Source organism: Anoplophora glabripennis, unplaced genomic scaffold (genome assembly GCF_000390285.2).
Source record: "Anoplophora glabripennis isolate ALB-LARVAE unplaced genomic scaffold, Agla_2.0 scaffold78, whole genome shotgun sequence".
In the NCBI taxonomy this organism is placed as follows: Eukaryota; Metazoa; Arthropoda; class Insecta; order Coleoptera; family Cerambycidae; genus Anoplophora; species Anoplophora glabripennis.
The window spans coordinates 521197-537046 of record NW_019416286.1 but is presented as its reverse complement, the minus strand read 5'-3'; the positions used below and the strand labels follow the sequence as shown (position 1 = coordinate 537046).

Here is a 15850-nt window from a genome sequence, read left to right as displayed (position 1 = left end):
TCCCTCCAAGGCCTATTTGCACAGCTATAATTACTGCCAAATTATTCATATTGTAGACATAATATGCTGCTGTTGTACTTGGATCGGTTCAATAAATTAGTTCACTAGAACACCGAATGGAATTTCTCAAGCCAGAAACAATTCATAGCGTAAAATAGTACAGTAATTGAGTTTATTGCTCGGACAGAGCCGTACTTGGAATAATTTCCTTCTGCGAATCGATTTACAAGTAAAATGTTTCTGTGATAATAAATAGAGGACATTCCTGCGACACCAACAATTTCAGTAGTTCTTATGAGCCCGGAATACTTCCACTGGTAACTGAAAATATAATAGATTACTGTTTCGATTACCATTTTGTGTGGAAGTAAGTTCATTCTCATTATATCTCGGAATAGTGGTCTCGGAATGGAAGACACCATAGTAGTCCAATAAATGCGTAAACAGAAGTACATTTACCAGGACAATATATATTTTTACCAAAATTACATCAAAAGTAACGACTTACCGTGCTAAGACTTTTACCGTATCACTATATAGGTATTTAATTTCGTAGAATATACATGGCCTCAATCAAAATCTGCCTTTAGAGGTACCATTATATCACATATTTTAAATGTTAGTGTACTGAATTCTTAGTGAAGTGAACCGTGGATTCATCTATTCATTCATTGCGAATACACAAGAGAGATTTATTGTTGGGTGATGACATCGATAGCGAAACTGAATAACTTTTCAAAGTTAATTCAATTTAAAAAAAGTTCATCTTCCTTATAATTAGATATTAATTTTGGAAAGTATCTGGTAATAATAAAATATCTACATTTCAGCACTGAAGGCTGACAAAAGACGACTGAAAGCCGAGAAATTCGACCTGCTGAACCAAATGAAGCAATTGTATGCGACCCTTGAAGACAAGGAGAAAGAATTGAGGGACTTCATCAGAAGTTACGGGCAGGTAAGTGGGACTTATTTCGTTCATTTCGCCGAGGCCCAAATCCTTAATAACAATTAAACTGTTGTGAAATATTAATGTATTTTTTTGGACTTTCTGTTTTAATTAAGTCTACCTTCCGTGTTCCGGGAAACAGCGAGATAAGAAGTCAGAGACAAAGGAAATTTGTTTTAACAGAGTTTGCATTCGCTAAAAATAATCTTTTTCGGCAACCGTCCGGGAAGTGGCTACTTCCCGGACGCTTTTTCTTTGAGAAAGTAGCATTTTTTCGGCCTAGTCCGGGAAGAATCACATCGTTGTTGTTTATATATACCAAGCATTTCAAACAAATTAAACCCTTTCAATATTAGCAATTGCTCAAATTTTACTATAAATCTTAATATAAATAAGAATTAGAATGTTTCTGTTAGTACCTATCTTCTGTTCGAATTTCAATATTTAATACAAATAAGAATTAAAATGTTCGAAATTTTGTTCTACAAAAAAATATAATAAAGAAATGTGTCTCATTAATTTGTTATTCTACATGGTTGCCGAAAAAATAGTGTACGCAACACGTCCGAAAACAGTTTTTTTGAACTCGCAGACTTCCAGGACTCGCCTACGGCTCGTCCTAGAATTTTGTCAACTCGTCCAAAAAAACAGTATTTTCCGGACTTGTTACGTAAATAACTATTAAAAATGTCATGGAAAAGCTGAACTGGCAAACCAAACCATTGAAATGATTGTACCATAAACAATATTCAAATTATTTAGTTTAGTTTTCTCATTCTGTTCAGAAAGAAATTAAAATAATTATTGGATATTAATGAAAAAATAGAAATATTAATCTTAATACTCAAATATTTGGACTTTATTGGATACACTTATAAAGAATTGAGTTGTTGCAGCTTAAAGTCAGTATCAACTATTAATTAAGTCTTTTCAAATACTATTCGTATTTAATCGAAAGGTCGGTAAAATCGTTGTTTTTTTACTTTTAAAATTAAATACATATTTCTATATAAAATCCATTTCTATATAAAATTCCTTAAAAATTATATTTGCAGAGACTTCTGCTGACCTGAGTACAAGTTTAAAAAACCTATTTAGATAATATGAGCATCATATTACATATTTTTTTCACTTTAGCTCGTTGTGAATGTACAGTTAATTAAATAACCCCTTTATCTGTTTTTGTATGTAGAGTAAGACAAATTGGATTAGCTATTATAACTGTTCCGCGAGAGTGCAAATTAAATTATTTCCATACGAAAATAAAAAGAAGCTCGCGCACATATTGTTTCAGGCCCAGGAAATTCGAAATTTAGAGTGTAATTCTGTTGTTAGTACAAGTTTAATACGAGAACTAAGGTATTAGCTGATAACGAGTAATTTAATTAAATATTGCATACTATTTTCCTTGGTATCTACATTGCATACAAATGCAGTTATATCAGCTTGGAATGTTTCATAAGTATGTTATAAATGTTATAAATTCCTTTATCCTTTAGGTATTTCTGTCTGCCTATAACAGTTTAATAATTTCTCCTAGAACCAATATACCTGCCTTCATAAAAGGTTCTTTCAACTAAATCTGGAAGATCTCTTATTCAGGATATCCATTTCGATACCGTTCGACATCATATTATTTTCATACATTCTAACAAAGACTCACAAAAACCCTTAACATTTAACAAAAGAGAGATAGAATAAGGTATAACATCCTTAAAAATAGGACTGAGAAATTATTTGTTTATGCAGTATTGTTTCGTTTCAAGTCTTACTACTGTTAAAATAAATAATTGTATAGGATGGATTGTTTTAAGTGTAACTGTAGGATACAGGTTAAATGGAAAAACAATAAGCATCCTTTGCTTTTGTTAAGCGAAATTTAGTAACGCAAACAGGACCTATCTTACTCGACTTGATGAATAATTTTTGTCTAGAACTTTTTTATTTTTATTACTCCTTTCCTTTTTTATGATCTTTACAACAGACTGCACATAACTACTGAAGCTGAAACTCATCAACTAGAATGTGTTTCGTCTTTTATCTTGGTGTTTACACTGAAATAAACCTGCCTTCCGTTGAAAAACGGTTAAGTCGATGCTTTTAACTGAAATGAATTGATTTCGTTTTACAAGTTAATTTTTTTCATCGTTATGTTATGAATACGCTCAAAGATGACTTGATAGATCGGTCTCCAATACCTACTACCTATATAGAATAGAAATATCTCCAAAACAGTACGAGTAATGTCATTTACCGAGAATTTACAATCGATACTTACTTCCTTTTAGTTACATTCATCGCACCTCTAAAAGGAGCAGTAACCATTAAATAGATTTATTACAGTCCACATAAGCGTGAGAGCACTAAAATGTAGCTGCTGGCCATGCTTCAATGATGCATGCAACTATTACCTGTTCTGTGTGTTCCCTAAGAAGTACCTATTTCTAGGTGTAATATTGACCTGTTTTTGGTATGAGGTCCTGCCGTATGAAAGTATTGGTAGCTACTCTAAAACTGAGACAATTTAAAAACCAAAAAATTACAACAATGTTAGAAACTGAATTGAAATAAGTTCATGTATATTTTTTTTAACAAGCCTTTAGTGACGTCATTTTATTTTCGTATTCTTCTCAGCAAACGCTTTCATTTGATACCCATATCAAGAGGGTGCATAAAAAATAGCTGGTCCGCCATCTTTGGGAGTCCGCCATATTGGATTTAGAATGACGTCATTTAACTAACCATGCATTGTCATCCAAACTAAACGTGTATGCAAAATTTCAGCTCGATCGGTTGGGATAACTGTTTTAAAATTCAGTTGCAAGATTTGACCCAAACAAGGCAAGTTAAATAAAAGCTTGTAATATAGAATACACGTACGTAAACTGTATGTGAGCAAATGAATCTAGTCGAAAGCAAGCAAGATCCGTCGCCACCCATGCCGTGCAAATAGCCACATTGAACTTGTTCAAATTATTGCATTGTAAACAGGTGATTAGTTGACCAAGTGGAGCGATTCAGAGTCGGCCTCAGTTTTGCGTAATAATTGATTAATTTTTAGGAGCACAGGTATAAGCTGCTTAATGAAAATTGTTTATTTTCAGGTCCATTTTTATTCCTTTGAAGCACTTATTTCAAAAATATTTACTAATGAACGTACACTTAATCCTCATTAGGACTTCTTGGCCGTTTGGATTTTCAATTGTGAATTGCACATTCCACGGAAAAAATTCGAGAAGTTCGGTTCTGAAAACTTGTCGCAACGTCATGTTGCACCTTGTTACTATACAGACACATCATGAACCGTTACGTTACGTCAAAAATACACTAAATGAGAAAATTATTATTCAGAAAAATCTAGTTTAAGATTTAGAAGCATCATAGTGACTTAATTATTGGTGATGTGTAAAAATTACATACCATGGAAATACAAGGCAAACGATTACATTTTGTTCATCACATTTAAGAGGATAAGAGGACCATTATCCTCGTGCGTTAGTCACGCTAAATAACACCCCGCCGTTTCTAGACTCAAGTTTTTTTTACGAAACTACACGCTCCAAAGAGGCACAAAAGGGTAGTTCCTCTGCGGCACTTTGTATTCCACTTGAGCGTCAATTTAACAAAAATATACTTAAGAGCCGGCATAATTTTCATTTATATTTTATAGACTCCATCAGTTCTTGTCATGCCCATCTACCTTCCTAATTTGTTTCAGCGGGTGAGGGATAATGAGACCTCATTACAACAACTTTCCACTGAACGCGAAGAAAGAGAACGAGAGAGGTGGAGTCTGCTCAGGCACGCCAGGGATGAGGCAGAACGCAGCCTATCACTTGCCGCACAGCTTAACGCCAAGGAGTTGCAGCTTCAACAGGCACAGGAGCAACTTCAAGAAGTAAGATTGTTCATAACGTCATTCAACTTTTAAACCACCGTTTATCTAACTGCATTAGCCATTCGTATCTGTCTCATCTTAACATCAGTCCACTTTTAATACGTTTTATAGTACATTTTGTTAGTTTAGAAAGTAGTTATTCAGAGTGTAAAATACATATAAATAAATTTCTTTCTTTTCTGACATTTTATCATCGCTTTTTTTTTAATTATGTTCTAATTTATCTGATACTGTGGTTGAAGGGTGGTCTGCAAAAAGTAAAATGTACGTACGTCGTTGTTATGTCATCTAGATCATTTATATACAGCAAGAATAGCGCAGGCCCCAACACTGACCCTTGTGGAACTTCCAAATTAAATTGTTTTATAATTCATGTCAAAATTTTGCAATGAAGAAGTTGCTAAATAAACGAAATGTTGGCTCAGTAACAGTGTGATTCTTATTCGTTTCGTTATAAATCGGCCGATAAATTAGAAAGTTAATTCAAAAATTCTGTAAACTACATTTTAACTTGTCCAGGCTCGCAGACAGCTAGCATCTAGCGGTTGCTTGTCAGACCAAGAATCGCTCGCATCACTGCCACGCCACAGCATCAACGGGGGGGCTCTCACCCCCGGTTCTGGGGGCCTGCTCTCGGGGCACCACGGCCTAGGGCTGTTGCCAGGTGACCGCGGAAGTTGCAGCGCCGATTCGGGAGTACGGGTGAGCTCCGATCGCGAGAGTGGCGCCACTTCCGTCGCTGGCAACCTCTCGGATTCCACCACGGACGGCACGCCGACCATCACAGTGGAAGGGAGCAACAGGGAGGTCGACGCGGTGTCGGTGGTGTCATCGGTACCTCCCCCGCACATGTACCAATGTAAGTACGGTCCGTAGGATGTTTGCTGAGATAGAATTCCGAGAAGACCTCTGCGTCGCTTTCTTGGAATTAACCGCATTCGACACCCGAAAATTTCAAGGCACGCCATTGTCGCTGTAAATTGTTACAGTAGTTAATTTTCTTGGAATTCTGTATCAACAGATATTGTCTATTCTTTTAAAGCTGATTTACATTCGTAAATTATAAAGCAAAGTACGTTGTTATTAAAACAGTGTCGCCCACCATGACTATTCTCACTTTCTTGTATTATTATTTAATATATTAAGTATATCATTACAATTCTGCTGAATATAAAAACATGAAATAAACTGTATCTTGTGCATTGCAAGCAAATATTTTAATAAAACCAGTAATTTAATCACACCCCTTCGAGCATCATTAATTGAACAAGATCCCTGCAAGTCCGCCGTTAATTAATTTATGTATTATAACTTGTTACAATAATATGATCACTGAACATTGTACATAATCTATCAAAAGCGCTATACTCGGTTGACGACAAGGCATTTAATCTTGCTGGTCGTTACAAAGGCGGTATTATTGATAATGATATCCACAATATCGTGTATCAGGGCTAACCGATGTAATCCCCTTGTAAACACAGGAACACGTCTAAAGTGGTTCGGCTTACATGTAGGTTGTTAGCGGATGGATATCTTCACATTTCGAATCTATTCCAGAAGGTAGTGTTTAGAAAAGTATAATTATAATTTTATTTTACTTCACTAATAATGTACTTATGCTACAATAGTTGTTTTATAATCTGAAAATATAAATTAAATAAACAAGATCCCTAGGAGAGAGAAAGTCGAATAATACTAAGTTTAAATAAAAAATAGTTATTTACACCACAATAGTCCTTTCCACATTCATATCCATAAATTAGTCAACTCTTGAAATATTACCTCGAATAGAATTTAATCGTTTTTGTTCACGTTTTCATAGAACATTCAAGCCAACTACACTTACGAGTAACAAATAAATTGCTCTGATTTTTTGGACTTCCGAAAGATCAACGATATCAGAATAATCTTACCAAATTTAGAGATAAATCTTTGTGAATGACACAGACGTAATGAATAAACTGTCAAATAAACTTTGTACAATAATTCGATTCAATAAAACTTCGCATTAGTGTCCTCTCTAAGATTTGTCTGAAAGATTTTTTAACGCTTTATCTGACGATTATTTGGTACAATTTATCGCTCCAATAAGTCTTTGCATGTATATTCAACTTATGATTCCTAATAAGATTACACAGTTTTTGAAGCTAGAGCATCCTGAAATATATTCATGCCATTCAGCCCGAAAAACATCGGCAACGTTACTGGCTAATACAGGGGTTGATGTATTAGCAATCAAGAAATATGGTGGGTGTAAATCAGCCACAATTGCAGAAACTTATGTTTAAGAAACAAAAATGAAATAGTCAACAGGATTCTTTACAATGACGTTTCAACTGTAGGTTCTAGTAGTACGTCGCAGCATGCTGTTCTAATGGATCAGTCAGATAATATTGAGCCTCCGGTGACTGAAATGAAGCGGTCAAATCATTTTGAGAAAAATGTGACAATTAGTAAACGCCAGGGGAATAATTATCCAGATTTTTACTAAATGTAATAACTGTACAATTACTTTAAAATGTAATGTTCATCAAATATTTCTATTTATCTGTTCATAAAATATGCATTTATAATTCGAAATCGCTTTTTTCCGTAGGGAAGTAAGTTACCTCACTTACCTCCCGTTGTCCATAGCAACTTCCACTTCTACGGTAAAATCCACTTACCTCTTAAAAACAATGTATTAATAGCCTATTTACTATAGTGGGAGCAGATAAATTAAGTTTTTCGCCGATTGACATTAAAGGCGTGCCTTGGCTGCTTTAATAGACTCGACTACGCCTCGTCTATTAAATATCAGCCGCTGCTGATCCTGTACTGTACTGTCTAGTTAAGCAACTAATTATTTAAATATTATTAATGTAGTTTAGATGAAAACATATCAAAAGCCGTGTAATAGTGTACCTAGATACTGCATAACAGACTAATGTATAAGTAGAAGTAGCATTAACCAGCATGTCTTACTAATACCTTTTTGCAGCAGTATCAACAAAAGACTGCAGTCCAACCCTATCACCTCTAAACGCTAACAATTTCTCCAGATCTGTAGACTCAGCTACTCTATCCAGGTAAGCAATCTACAATACATTAAAGTTTAATCCAGTTTGAAGTAGATGGCGTTTATTAACCGCATTGTATTTTAACTTCTACGTGAGGTTCCGCTACAAAGTAAGTTTAGACCCGTTTGAAGTTCACTAATGTCATTCACTTTTGAGTAATAATACTTACTTTGTGATTAGACCTCGTACAGTGTTATGTTTTTCAAAGTAAAGGTACTATTTTCAGATCCGTGGAACAACTTAGCTCTCCCTTAGAACCAGAACCAATTACGATAGGTAGAAGGGTCAAGCAACCGACTAGGCCGTCAAGCGGTCGAGGTGGTACCTGGGGAAGTATATCCAGGGTGTTTGCCCGCTCGAGACATAGAAACAAAGCCAGCTCATTACAGGAAACAAGTGAGTGACTTTTAAAATATCGTTTGTTAGAATAAAAGAGTTACTATAAATGTATCACATTGTATCTTTCAACCAATCAGATACGTTGGTGGATCCTCTTCTCCATGTAAGACCTTATCTTTAGAAATAGCCTTGGTATTAAATCCTTAGAAATTTAAACATAGGCCATACGTAATTATCAAGACTATTAACTGCCAAGGTTATCGCAGCAGGGATTTCGCTTCAATTGATTTCCAAATAGCAATTTAGTTTAGGTCGGTTCTGACCGTAACTCAAATATGATATTTCATCCTCGATTGAGTCTGCATAACTTTGTGTTCGAAACGATTTCGATCCTAAATGTTTGCTAAGCTATCGCAGAACATGGGCTTTGTTTTAATTAACAGACGTTGATGTACTTTTAATAACACTATACCAGTCTTATCTCTTTCTTTCTTTATACTACACTAAAGACACAGGGTAGAATCTGAAAGCTTGCCTACTACAGCTTGTCAATTTCTAAGCTCTTTCGTAATAGTCTAGGAGCCAGATAGGGTTCCGTAGCCAATCAGAGTGCCACGGCTGCAAACAACTGATTCTTAAGTATTTTGACCTCCTGAATCCAAAAAACTTGGTCGCAAAGACTGAAATTGATCAATTTAATTGTTATTAACAAATTAAATGTTTAAATGGCTGTAAAAAGTTTATTTTTATAGCTTGTACAATTTTTTACACATTAATAGTTACTTTAACCAAACTTATTGCAAATTTAGTGTAAATATCTTACACTTTCCGTCACCGCGCGCACCAATTTTACTATATCCCTGGTTCTATTGGACGAATTGAGACGCATGACATCTCATTTTAAAGCTTGAACTTTGTTTTACAAGATGGGTTAGTTCCATTTATTAATTTATTTATTTAACAGTTGATGGCAGCTTAGAAAGTTGTGAAATTTCATATAAAATTCTGGTTTTATTTGTTTATAAGGCTTTTTTTATTATTCAACTTTGATGAAAAGTCAAAAAAGTTACCGGATATTGTTCCTCGCATCTTAACAATTATTTCATGCCTTACAGTTATTAGTTTTTCTTTATCAAAACCCGTAAAGAGACGCGCATAAGTCGAGTGACGCACGCGCGCTCGATCGGAAGCTCAGAGTGCAAGAGCGCGACGTGCTATAAACTTTTATTATTAAGAAGCCACAAAGATTAAATAATAAAAAAGCATTAACAATTGATTTAATTACTGATATTTCTAAGATTCACATAACTAATAACAACTATTTTTAAAGATTTTAATTAATTTATTTCTTTTTTAATAGTGGACACATTATAAACATTTTTGCAGGTGCTTTGCCTTTGGCAATAGCAAAATGAGCAACATCTAATTTCTGCAAACACATGATTTTCTAGAGCATGTGCAATTAGTGATGAGTTCATCTGGTGGAGGAAGCAATATTTGTATTTTTTATGGAGCAAGCACATATCTCCATCATGTACCCAGCTATAAAAATAAACTTTTTACAGCCCTTTAAACATTTTATTTTGTTAATAACGATTAAACTGACCACTTTCAGGCGACCAAGTTTTTTGGATTCAGGAGATCAAAATACTTACGACATGGTTGTTTGCAGCCATGGCACTCTGATTGGCCACGGAACCCTATCTGGCTCCTGGACCATAAGAAAATATACACGAATATGAAATTCATACTTTTCAAGTTTATAAACTGAAATGATCAAGTATAACTGTAATGTCAATCGTGAGCCATCTGACATAGCCGTAGTTTGTTAGACACATTCCGTTTCATACTGTTGTTATTCAAAATAATAAAAATTTACTGAAGAAGCCAAAGAAAGTTTGTTATAACATACGAGTACTTGAGATAATGTTATGTTTCCATAATATTTAACATAATTTTCTTTAAATCTTTGTTTGTGAGCAATATTTAGATGTATCAGAAAAGGGAGAATTTACTTCATATGGAAAACAAAATAAATTTAATTAGATATAATACAGTTAACAACAATAATGTAGAAATGTGCTTACATTACTCACAGAAACCACGTGTTTTCTGTAGCAACAACTTCATAAAAGTTACGAGGTTTCAAAGCAAGACATCGATAATAATAATTTATGTATCATTTATCAGAAAAAAACTATCCATAAAATGGAATCCTTCCGCATTTCTAACATTTATTTTCGACAGCATGACCTTTAGTGCATGCCAGTTCAAGATTTTCCTATATATTACCTTAAAAAAAATTTAGGTGAACATAGTTATGAGCCGTACCGCAGTTGGTCACCCCTGACGGAGGAAGGTTACGCAGAGAAGCTCCGGTTATTAAGGGAAGCCAGCAGTATTCCGATGGAGAGATGGAGGGCCCCCACAGTGCTGGCGTGGTTGGAAGTGGCGTTGGGAATGCCTCAGTATGGGGCCAGATGTGCGGAGAATATTAAGAGTGGAAAGGTAAAGGAAATAAAATAAAAATATAAGGGATAGGTTTTTATCCCGGCTGCTATTGGCAGTTGTGCGAAATTGGGGTGTGCATTACGAAATTATGATGGAAATTTTCGTGAGCGGAATATTTAAATTTGCGCAAATTAGAGTGGTAGATAGATAGATTTACATTTATATCAGTAGTTCAGGAAAAATGTGTCGCGTAACTATATTCATTCTGTTAGATTCTTTCATTATCACTGCGAAAAAAAATTGACAAACTTTAGCATATTATTCTTGTCATTTTTTTTAGCTGGACAAGGTGTTTAGCTTTTAAATTTGTTTATCCAACACTTGTATATAATGATACTATATTTTTTTTTAGTTTTAAAGGAATAATGTAGCCTATAAGTCACTAGTGACATAGAAATCATAAAAAGACAAATATTTGGTTTATTTTTCTAGTTCTTATTAGAAAACCAATTGGAAACAGTAATAAGTCGATAAAAAACCTAAAATGCTACAAACTTACAATCTACCTACTTATTAATATTAACATTAACATTTATGGTAAAGCCGTAATTTGATGCCAAAGGATTATTGGAATCATTTTGTGATTGTGGTAAATTTATAGAACAGGCTGCCCCTTTGATTGCTTCAGGAGTCTTGTATCTTTTTAGCAATATCAATTTTGCTGGAAATAGACTCTTCTATATAACCTTCTGCTACGGTAGATAACTTCCATCTACCGTGGCGTTTGAGTGTTGTAATATCCCCTCCAGCATTAGCCAAGAGAGTTGTAGATGCGTGACGCAAGCCATGCCCTGTATATAAATTAGAATCTGTCAAGCCCAAAAATCGCGAAACAACATTAGGGATATTTGATAGCTTATTAATACCAACACATTGACGTGTGCATTTTCCCTTTTGAAAATTGCAAAAGAACCTGTTATGCTGCACATTTTGAGGCCTTACTTTATAATATTTTCTAATTAATTCAATTGGATTAACACAAAATCCTTCATTTAACACAGCGAAGCTTCTTGGTTTGTTGGTTTAGTATTTGAAATCATGATGTGGATATATTGCCCTTTGTCCTTTATGTTGTCTATGCTTAGATGGGTCAATTCCTCGCAACGGCAAGCGCCAAAAACTCCTAATACCAACGCTACTTAAAAACAACAAATTTAATAAATATAAATCAGTCAAACTATTCAGTAGAACCTACTTAATTCATAAGATGATCTTCATCTAGGGCTTCAGGCAAAAATTGTTCGATTTGTTCTCTTTCTAAGACCTTGTTTTTTTTGGTTGAAAATGTTTGTGCTTAGACTTTAGAAATGCCACCAGTCTTCCGAATTTAGAAATTTCAATGTTCTTGTAAACTCTCAATGTTGACTTTAACATGGAATATTTAGTCTACAATGTGGATGGAGNGAAATTTCAATGTTCTTGTAAACTCTCAAAGTTGACTTCAACATGGAATATTTAGTCCACAATGAGGATGGAGGTAATTTCTCACTTAAATTGAATAAATAAGGCAGCAAGACATCTTCATTTACGCCTTTCACTCCTTGTTTGATTTTCCAATCTTGAAATTCCTTGAGTTCTTTGTTGTATGTAGATTTTGATTTATCCGGACTGACTCCTGCAGTAGCCGCATTAGCTTTTTCTAAAATTTCAAATGGTATTTCCACATTTTCCATTTTTTCAGTCTTGGTTTTAGGATTTCAACATGATTACAACTCAAAAAATATTGTTTATTTACAGACACAATTTAGGTTGACACTCGTATCCTTTGTAATATTTAAAAATACATTCATTTCGTTAAATTACATTTTCTGACATTGACAATTTGAAATTTGATTTATTATTAAAACGAAATTCTGTGAAAGTGTTGGATAAAATTTTGTATGGCACTTGTGTGTTACGTCATATAAGTCACTTGGGAAAATTAGCTAAACATTTCCCAGCGTGACTTATATACCGTAGTACCAAAAATAACTATTTTAATTTGATGTGATTAATAATAAAAATTTACCTAGAAAAAAAGTATTGCTAATAATACCGTTATTCGAGGACCACTAGTTTACTTAGAGTATAGATGACACTGTTACTATTTGGACCAATATCTGTTGTTCAGGAAATGAGTCATTCAGACTTTAATTTCTGAGGATATTTAAAAAATTTTGCATCCGAGAGAAAATTCAATAATGTTAAAATACTATAATACATTTAGTTGTAATAATAACACCAGTTTCAATAATCTTATTTGCTAGCCACAACTGGCTATATCCAGTAATTTAATGACTTACTGGAAGTGAACTTCAAATTTCAATAAACACTACCAGCCACAAGTAATACTCGTATAACCATTTCAAAACACCTGCAGCATTAAAAAAATACGGTAATTCTTTTGTTTAGCATATTGCTAAAGTTTAATTGGAGAGGTGATTACTGTTTACAACTGTGAAAGGAGAAAAAATTTGAATTATTTGATATGAAGACAGCAAATAAAAAATCTTGCTTAATATTTATGATTTCTAATTTCAAAGTTTTGAGAAAGCTTAATTTTTTATATTTCTGAACAGATACGTATTGTATCTGAAATTTTATTTGTCATTACTTACTTCTGTAAATTCGGAAAAGTTAATTGGCGTTGGCGATATAATATTCCCATTGTACATACATATTTTTAGAAATTTCCTCCTTTTCTTAAAGAAATATTTGGAAAAAATCTAACAGAAACTTCCTTCAAAATGTCCTTTCTAACATTTAAATAACGGCAATAAAAATCTTAAATTGGACTAATTGGCTTACTGGGGACATTCCAATGGGAGAAAGCATGATTGTATGAAAAATCTTATAGATTGGTCCTTTGCATGGCCAGGTCCTCTTAGAGCTCAGTGACTTGGAACTAGAGTGCGGACTTGGGATTACCCATCCAATGCACAGGAAGAAGATCCGCCTAGCAATCGAAGAACACCGCCATCCAGCGTTGGTCCGATATCCGTGCATTGCTCAACTTGGCCACACCTGGGTCTCCAGCGAATGGCTACCGGATCTGGGACTGTCCCAGGTAAGGTTATTTGATTTTTACATAAATATCCATGGTGTCACAGGTGACATATTTCAATGGAATATAGAACACAACTAATTCTTTTTATACCGAGAGATCTAAAATGATTGATGGCCCGCTTCTTACAAATATTTTGTGTGCCGCTCTCCTATTATTTTCACTCTTCATAGTTGGCAACACTGACAGTGATTTCCTTCGTTCAGTGGCGCGTTAAGTGCAGTGGCGATAGGGTCACATATTCATCTAATCACAAAAATACAACACAAAAAACAGAATGTTGGCATTAATTAATTTGAGAGGTTTATTAATTTATTAAAGGAATGGAATAGATAAAAATGGTTTAGGTACTATTATTATTGTTAACCTCAAATTATTTATCTATCTTGTTTTTTTAATGCGAAATTCAAAGTAAAAGTAAAAACTTTTAAATGAATTTATATTCACATTCCTCATTTTGAAAGACGAATAAAAATTCGATTTAAAATTTCTTAAATTCTAACAAAATATTGTCACCTATAAGAAAATTTAACATAATAATTGCTTTATTGGTTTAAAGTTAAAATTAAGTGAATATGTACCTTTATTTTTTTTCCCCAACATTATGTCTCTACCAGTAATAATAATTTTTGTAATTAATTTGTTATAATATCTAACAACTATTTAAACATTGAAATGAAGATTAAAAATATATAATATTCTTAATCACAATTTATTTATAATGAATGTTCAAAATGTCTGCCTTTGTTCTGAATACATAGATTTACTCGTCTTCTTAAGGGCCCCATATTATTTAAATAGTGTTTTCTGCAAAGATAAATAATTTCAAACATTTAATAACTGAATAATCTAAAGCTTATCAAATAATAGGAATGTTATGTCATGCCATCTGGGTATTTTCAAAGACGCCGCAGTAAAACGAATAAACAGGTGCAAAAAACGATCAAACCATCAAGGTTTTAGGTACTGAAATCTACGAAAATACTAACTTTTTTATATATAATTCCACATACAAATATTCTTAATACATTTACTTGCTTAGTCCTACATATAAAATTGTTTACTTTTATTTGTAAGTACGTGAAAATAATTCTTAAAATGTGGGGTTAGAATAACAGCAAACGCATGTTTTACAAACGCTTTTTTTTAGTTATTACTTTATTTGAGTAAATTTAAATGGTAACAATGAATAAACAAAACATCAAGGATTTTATTTTTGTGCTTACTTTTGTTCTACACGTTTTACTTTTAAAGATTTCAGTACCTAAAAACGCCAGAAATTTCACTATTTCTCGGCCGGGAATATGGCCACCTTAAACTGTTATGTAATTCATTTTCTGTAATATTAGCTAATTTATTTGTTATAGCGTTCTTTTGTTCATCCACTGGCTGTAAACTATCTACATATATGGAATTCTTTAATGTTCTAAAGACATGATAATTTAAGGGAGTTAAGTCCGGAGATTTTGGAGGCCATAAGTCTCGACTAATAATGCGATCGTCATAAAATTCTCTTAGAAACTTCAGTGATGCGTTAGCTGTGTGTGCTGTTGCCCATCTTGTTGAAAGAGATTTCTATAAGAGATCATTTGTATTTATTTTAACCTTGACTTTGTTATTTTTTAAGTTTTCTGACTATTATACATAAACCAAACATTTTTTTTGATATCCACAACTGATTGATTGATTTTTTAAAAATATTGCAGTACTCAGAGAGCTTCGCAGCGAACATGGTCGACGCAAGGATGCTGGAACACTTGAGCAAGAAGGAGCTTGAGAAGTACTTGGGAGTTACAAGGAAATTTCATCAGGCATCTATAGTGCATGGTATACATCTTCTACGTATAATGAAATACGACAGACAGGTAAAGTACCGCTATTACTCAGCAGCAAATAAAAAATAGAGACGTGTATTTCTAGGCACTAGCCGTACGCAGGCATCAGTGTGAAAATATGGATGCCGATCCGTTAGTCTGGACGAACCAGCGATTTATCAGATGGGCGAGAAGCATCGATTTGGGGGAATATGCCGATAATTTAAAGGGTAA

General features: G+C 33.7%; 1 protein-coding gene across 4 annotated transcripts in view; it reads left to right on the top strand.

Annotated features, from left to right (window-relative positions):
- The window catches only part of LOC108907956 (kazrin), a 99974-nt gene that overhangs the window by 76785 nt on the left and 7339 nt on the right, over window positions 1-15850 (top strand). Inside the window, exons 7-15 of one of the 4 annotated variants that reach the window (XM_018711831.1) lie at window positions 831-958; window positions 4671-4847; window positions 5367-5706; window positions 7831-7918; window positions 8136-8305; window positions 10557-10756; window positions 13596-13805; window positions 15509-15667; window positions 15723-15846. In XM_018711831.1, the coding sequence (XP_018567347.1) occupies window positions 831-958; window positions 4671-4847; window positions 5367-5706; window positions 7831-7918; window positions 8136-8305; window positions 10557-10756; window positions 13596-13805; window positions 15509-15667; window positions 15723-15846 (1596 nt within the window). The remainder of the gene's footprint in view (window positions 1-830; window positions 959-4670; window positions 4848-5366; window positions 5707-7830; window positions 7919-8135; window positions 8306-10556; window positions 10757-13595; window positions 13806-15508; window positions 15668-15722; window positions 15847-15850) is intronic. The other 3 variants (XM_018711833.1, XM_018711834.1, XM_018711835.1) reach the window with 3 other exon arrangements.